The sequence below is a fragment of the Tetranychus urticae genome, chromosome 1 (genome assembly GCF_039701765.1).
Source record: "Tetranychus urticae isolate SD_2017Ah chromosome 1, NJAU_TeUrti_SD_1.0, whole genome shotgun sequence".
Lineage (NCBI taxonomy): Eukaryota > Metazoa > Arthropoda > Arachnida > Trombidiformes > Tetranychidae > Tetranychus > Tetranychus urticae.
This window is the reverse complement of record NC_142958.1, coordinates 6,264,739-6,271,967: the sequence shown is the minus strand read 5'-3', so window position 1 is coordinate 6,271,967 and position 7,229 is coordinate 6,264,739. Positions and strand designations below refer to the sequence as shown.

The 7,229-nt window shown below is 33.9% G+C and overlaps 2 protein-coding genes across 3 annotated transcripts; both read right to left on the bottom strand.

Moving 5' to 3' along the window:
* Window positions 1–317: 317 nt before the first annotated feature.
* On the bottom strand, window positions 318–2,482 carry LOC149094450 (uncharacterized). The gene is made up of 5 exons (XM_089266660.1): window positions 2,045–2,482; window positions 1,680–1,925; window positions 1,404–1,608; window positions 756–1,313; window positions 318–646 (listed from the first exon to the last, which is right to left on the bottom strand). Exons 2-4 carry the CDS (start codon window positions 1,745–1,747, stop codon window positions 957–959), a joined length of 630 nt encoding a protein of 209 aa, XP_089122786.1. The 5' UTR covers window positions 1,748–1,925; window positions 2,045–2,482; the 3' UTR covers window positions 318–646; window positions 756–956.
* Window positions 1,214–7,196, bottom strand: LOC107367239 (protein argonaute-1-like). 2 transcript variants are annotated; one of them, XM_089266659.1, is made up of 3 exons: window positions 6,764–7,196; window positions 4,810–6,692; window positions 1,214–1,245 (listed from the first exon to the last, which is right to left on the bottom strand). In XM_089266659.1, exons 1-3 carry the CDS (start codon window positions 7,075–7,077, stop codon window positions 1,214–1,216), a joined length of 2,229 nt encoding a protein of 742 aa, XP_089122785.1. In that variant the 5' UTR covers window positions 7,078–7,196. The 2 variants fall into 2 exon arrangements, with proteins under 2 accessions (XP_089122785.1, XP_089122784.1); XM_089266658.1 differs by lacking the exon at window positions 1,214–1,245 and adding an exon at window positions 2,438–2,629.
* Window positions 7,197–7,229: the final 33 nt, after the last annotated feature.

Here is a 7,229-nt window from a genome sequence, read left to right as displayed (position 1 = left end):
TGTATAATAGCACTTTTATTCCCATCATGAGCTATTGAAATGTTTACTTTGAGCTTTTTTTTCGCCAGTTAATAAAGAATGCATTGAATGTTGTAAATTGTTTCCTAAAATTGAACCTAACGACTACGAAATTAACTTGCAATTTGCAACTTTATTTTTCTGAGTTAGCGCATGCGCAGTAATTATAATATCTTCAGTAACGAACGAACTCATTTCGAAGCGACCTGACATTATAGAAGTTAACTGATAATAGTTTTAATTGATTCAAGGAAAAGGAATGAATTATAGAAATTATTAAATCGATAACATGATTATATGATAAATGTTTTAATAAATAGAAAAGACAATTTCTTTAAAAAAAAGGTCAAGCAATTAGTTAACTGTTAATAGATTGAATTGAGTCAGGGGAAAGAGATGATTCATAGAAAGATAATTTTACATCGCCAATTCTAACTTCTGAAGACGTCGGATCTGTTAACTTTTGTTGATAAATGAAATCTGATCCATCGGTGCGGATGGATGAACAAGACAGTAGATGGGATATTTGGGGATTAGATGAAGGTCCCATTCCTGAATTAATGGCATTATCGGCCAGTCCGTCATCAAACGCCGTATGAGAAAAATGAAGCCAGGAAAGTCCAATAAACTAGTGGAGTGAATAGAGTGTAATAAAGAAAGAGAGAATAAATTAAAAGGAAGAATGAAATTGATAGAAAGAGAGAAGAAATGAAAAAGAAAGAGAGAAGAAAGCAAACCTGGATGGATTGACAATAACACAAGTTTTTTGATTATCCGTGCGCCTTCATTTATAGCATCAAATCTTTTGTCACAATCTTGTGAAGATGTCTTTATAAACGATGTGATTTCCTTTTGGTTCAACTTTTTTGTCTTTTGATTTTTTACCAATTGACAGACTTCCAGTGGTAGATAGGAAGGCCTTTTGACATTGCCTACAATTACACATGGTAAGTTGAGATAATTTGGCTTGAAGTTATATTTTTCCATGAAAAATCAAAAACTGAAATTTTCTCTTCCAGATCATCAACTGTACGAGTGAAATACGTTTCTTTAACAGATGTCCGAGTAAATCCTCTGAGTTTAAATTTCATTTTTTGTGACGTGTGAGTTACTTCGATGGCCAAACCTTGTATTTCCTTCTCGATTAGCTGTAGATTTTTCTCAACCAAACTTGCTGCTCCTTTTGAGGCTAAACTTATGGAAGCCAATGGATCCATATTACGATTGCTGGGTTTAGTGACAGGCAAATCTTTGATTAGCAGTCTTATGAATTCCACAAATCCATATAATGATTGCTAGATTTGTGAAGTAAAAGTTAGAAATAAAAAAAATATTGAGAGAAAGAGAGAAGAAGCAAATAGAAAGAGAGAAGGAAATTTTTTTACCAATCGGCATCTTGAATCGTTTATGTAGTCTGACAGAGCTCCAAAATCAACTTCCTTTGCGAATCGAATTTTGACACGGAACCCAAATTTTGATGCTTCTTCCAATTTTACGTAGTCGGTTCTCTCGTTCGCCTTTGTTACTCCTAATGTTGGTATTGGACGAACAGTGTAAAGGTTTTGCTTACCATCAAAAACTGGTGATAAACTGAAATGAATAAAGTAGTTTTATAATTAGTATTGAAATTTTGATTACTTTTTGACATTCAAACAACTTACCATGTGGTCCGATTTTCTTCATAAAACAATCCTCCAATAGACTGATTTTGTGAGATATATTTACACATAATTTCCGAACTTCGGTCAGAATAGACCCTTGTAGATTTGTCTAAAGTACCAAAGGATTCGTGGAATTGGTTATTAGAAAACCATCCATGTTCAATCTTTACGTCGTAGTGGTAGACAACACACCTCGGAATGTCCAAATGATAATGATTGGTAATTAAACTTATCTTGCGAGCAAAACTGAAAAGAAAGAGAAAAGAAAGAGAGAACAAAATATAATAGTTTAGGGTTTTGCATATTGAAGTATTTTACATTCAAAATGAAGTAAATAATAGAGTAGGAATTAACGAAGAACCAACTTTTTTTTCTAATTTTATTATTTTGCAGGTCAATTTGCAACGGTAATTGAGAAGGAGATTTCAACGATGGATGATGCTTTTGAACGAATCACAGCAAAATACAAGTTGAGAAAACCATATCGACCCAAAATAACATTCATTGTTGTCCAGAAGCGTCACCACACTCGAATCAAACCAGAAAATGCAGATGATTGTGAAGGTAGAGCGAAAAATGTCCCATCTGGCACTTTGGTTACTAATAAAATTGTCAGCACAAACAATGGATCTGATTTTTTCCTTTGTAGTCAATCCAGTTCAGTGGTAAGTAAATTAATAGCCAATGAAAGATATTTGTCTCATAATTAACTTTTTTTGTCCAACAGGGAACATCAAAACCAAGCCATTATTATATTTTGGTTAATGAGAATCAATTTTCATTGGATGAACTTTATCGTTTGACTTTCAACCTTTGCCACATCTATGCTAAATGCACTCGAACAATAAGCATACCAGCACCAGTGCAATATGCCCATCTTGCCGCATTCCGAGCACGTCAACATTTGGTAAATATTGAGCGAAACAGTTCGAGAAGAAGACACTTGGATTCTGAAAGTGAAAAAAAAGAGATTGAGAAAAGTATTCAAATTCACCATCGGCTCAATTCAGATTGCTTTCATTCAAAATTGTTTGTTTTCGGTCTGTATTAAAATCATGCAAATATCATAAGAAAGAGAGAAGAAAGAAAGAAGAAAGAGAGAAGAAAAAGAGAGAAAGAGAGTAATTGATTTTATATTGAAGTAATAATTACACCTCTTTTCATGTAACCATGTTTTTATCTAGCATAGTGATTCATTATACAAAGTTATTTTGTCTTTGACACATCGTGTTTACTACCATTTTAGTGTGCTTAAATAAGTTCAAATTTGAAATTCAATTTATCTCGACCCCGTAGACATTGATTCAGCAATATGCCCTCGACCGTTCAAACAACAAGTGCTACAATCATTGATGAGCTAGACCTGAACCCATTGTTCAAAGAAACAAATGAGGTTTCACTGGAAGGACCAAAAAGACTTGGATATTTTTCATGCTATGATAATAATAATGATAGTGTTTTCAGTCAAGACATATCAGCTCTACGGTACTTGGACTTACCTAATCCAGTCAATATCAACTGTCTACAAGGATACGACCCTAATGTAAAGTATGGTCACGTTGTATCTAGAGATATGCTCTTGCGATGGGTCTTGGACAATGAAGAAACAATGCAAAAGTTTCCTTCGAATCTCATCTGTAACGGTGGTTTATTGAAAGAAATGATGGTTGTTGTGTATAATGATTACAATTGGAGCGCTTCTGCAATCAAAGTCAGAGGGAAAATTGTTCTAACTCGGATCAAATCGATTGAGGAAAAAGAAAACATTGATTCACAAACTGAAGATGACAACAAATCAACTTATGCAGCTAATAATTTACAACGTTTGATCTCCAAGAATAGAAATGATCATAAATGTACTTCTAGAAAAGAAGTCGATTCATTTTATGGTGTTTTTCACACAAAAATTGGGTCGCATGGGATAATTTATGATGAATATTTGGACTGTGTTGACAGTGAAAAAGAACTGGATAAACCATTTGAGGCCATGAAGTTTATTCTGATTAAAAAATTCAATGCTCCAAGAGAGTCGCATTCGGTTGTCCAAAGTAGCAAATGATTTTCATTGGCTAAACTTGTTGGAGTTGATACAATTTCTCGTGCTAAATGTGATCAAGATTTAATTACGAAAATATTTATTCGAATACTTCTTATTGTTAACAGTAAAACTAAACTGCACTTTCTTCAATTGTTAATTTCTATGCGCAATAGTTTTCGAGAAAATAGAGATCGCAGTCGAAACTTCGATCGCCTTTTGTGTTATGGAAGATTTCTCCAAATTAACTTCAATGAAATTTTTAATGGTAAATGCATTTATTTTGTTAAACAGATAAGTTTGATCTTCAGTTAAACTGATTATTTTCGGTGATCATATGAGTTGGAGATCTAAAACATTTTATTTGCCAATAGAAATGACATAATTCATTGAATAATTTTTCAATTTTATGTTAGTTCCCTTGATATTGGCCATTGGCCTTAAGACTTTGAACATCAATATTTCGAGAATGGTAGCATCTAAAATAATTTTTCTCTCACCAATCTAATGCTTTACTTATTAATGATTCAATTCAGCTAAATAAATTTCCATTATCACATTCGAGTTATAATTTTTGTGCTTTAAATGTACGAGCAACAACTTATTCAACAAACTAAACTCATCTCAACCCATTTCTTGGTAAATAAACCTATTTTCTGGTTAAATTTGCAAAGCGTATTGCTCGAACATTTGAGTTTAGAGTTGAAATCCGGTGGGTTTGTAGGGACATAAAAACTGAGCCCATTGATGCCAGTAAATAACTCATCCGATGGGCAGTTTTCTAGAAAATCGAGGTCAGAGCTGAAACTGCGATCGCCTTTTGTTTTTCAAGGTTTTTCATAACTCATGATTTCATTCAAATCGGTTCTAAACATTTTGTGTGGTTCACTTTTCAGTAAAATACAATGAAGAGATCGAAATAGAACTAGACGAGATTGACTCATTCAGATTCGATTTCTTAACAAGTTTCATCTGATTGAAGTAAATAAGCTTGACAATGGTTTGGTTGTCAAACTTTGTCAAAATTTCTGATAATATCTTACACCTAAGTTATAGATTGGTTCGTGAAATTGAATTGAAAGTTAAATCACTTACCATCACTGACACCGTCACGATAAAATATGAGATTTTCTGGTAAAACGTCTTGAACCCTGACTCCAGGATCACTTCTCTTCACGTAAGTCTTCAATAACTCGTAAACCATGTCGGGCAGGTCTTGGATTATTTCCTCATTCGATCTCTTCTGTAGACGAACCGTTGCTGCATATTTAGTTTGGTCCTGGTCAAAGCTTGCCACACACGCTGCGATAGAATAGGACATTTTCTCCGTTGGATGAGTTACATCGGCACCCATAATGATGGTTGACTTTTTACCAATAATATTTGATGGGCCATCTTCACTGATGATATTGTTCACTCCACCAAGTTTAGCGTTCATTTTTAAAAAAACATTTGATAACAGAAAAAATCCTTTCTCATGAAGTACACTTTTAACATTGGATTCCAGAATACATTGAGTGTTGAAACCATACTTGACATCACCATATTGTTTAATCTCATGGTAAACACTGTCATCTTTGGTACGAGTAATTATAAACATGATCAAACTAGGTAGACTGATCTGTCTGCTATGATATTTATCATAAATTGATCTTAAAATTCTCTCGACTGCTTTACAATCATAATCCACAGTATAACCACCACTCCAGTATTCAGGTTCACCAATTGTCGCACCTTTATCATTACTGAAAGCTCTTAAAGTTGCTCCAAATTGTTTAACTATATCGACCTCCAGCCTGGATAGATTGACAATAAACCAACGTTTGTCAGACACTTTGCATCCTTTGATTATCTTTTTGTCACAAATGTTCCACTTTCCAACTTCAGGGGTAAAATAATTGTCTTTGTAATATACTTTTGGTTTATCCAAACAAACACCTTCGACTTTAATTGGTTTCTCGGACAAGTCTAAACTAAATTCACTTAGATAGTTAATATTGTCCTTTTTGATTATCCGTGCACCTTCATTTATAGCATCAAATCTTTTGTCACAATCTTGTGAAGATGTCTTTATAAACGATGTGATTTCCTTTTGGTTCAACTTTTTCGTCTTTTGATTTTTTACCAATTGACAGACTTCCAGTGGTAGATAGGAAGGCCTTTTGACATTGCCTACAATTACACATGGTAAGTTGAGATAATTTGGCTTGAAGTTATATTTTTCCATGAAAAAATCAAAAACTGAAATTTTCTCTTCCAGATCATCAACTGTACGAGTGAAATACGTTTCTTTAACAGATGTCCGAGTAAATCCTCTGAGTTTAAATTTCATTTTTTGTGACGTGTGAGTTACTTCGATGGCCAAACCTTGTATTTCCTTCTCGATTAGCTGTAGATTTTTCTCAACCAAACTTGCTGCTCCTTTTGAGGCTAAACTTATGGAAGCCAATGGATCCATATTACGATTGCTGGGTTTAGTGACAGGCAAATCTTTGATTAGCAGTCTAATGAAGTCAACTAAATCACAGGCTTTGTAAAACGTTGTAGAGCTTTTGTCAATAATAAGTGAAAGTCCACTCGCTGTTGGTCTGATGCTTTGGTAGTGACCACTGATGACTTGCTTTCCACGGCCTATGTTAACTGGAACAGCATTTTCCGATTTAGGAAAAATGCAATTTCCTAAGGGAATGTGGTTTATTGAAGAACTTGTCCGAAGAATTATGTCCAATGCTCTGACTGCATCATGGGGTATTCTTTTGTACCAATCGGCATTCCTTAGAGATATTGAATCGTTTATGTAGTCTGACAGAGCTCCAAAATCAACTTCCTTTGCGAATCGAATTTTGACACGGAACCCAAATTTTGATGCTTCTTCCAGTTTTACGTAGTCGGTTCTCTCGTTCGCTTTTGTTACTCCTAATGTTGGTATTGGACGAACAGTGTAAAGGTTTTGCTTACCATCAAAAACTGGTAATAAACTGAAATGAATAAAGTAGTTTTATAATTAGTATTGAAATTTTGTTTAGTTTTTGATAAGCAAACTACTTACCATGTGGTCCGATTTTCTTCATAAAACAATCCTCCAATTGACTGATTTTGTGAGATATATTTGCACATAATTTCAGAACTTCGGTCAGAATAGATCCTTGTAGATTTGTCTAAAGTACCAAAGGATTCGTGGAATTGATTATTAGAAAACCATCCATGTTCAATCTTTACGTCGTAGTGGTAAACAACACATCTTGGAATGTCCAAATGATAATGATTGGTAATTAAACTTATCTTGCGATCAAAACTTGATGGTTGATTGATTGCCTGGTCCAGATCAGGTCGAAATTTTTTCGCATTGTTCATTGAAAACATGATGTAACTTTAAAAATACTTTCAAAGTAGTCAAATTAAAAAATACACTTTTTTGTTAACTCGGCGAAAATGGAACAACTTTTTAAAGACGATTTTAAGACAATACAAGACTTGTCTGAATGACAAATGACAAATAAACAATAAGCGCCACC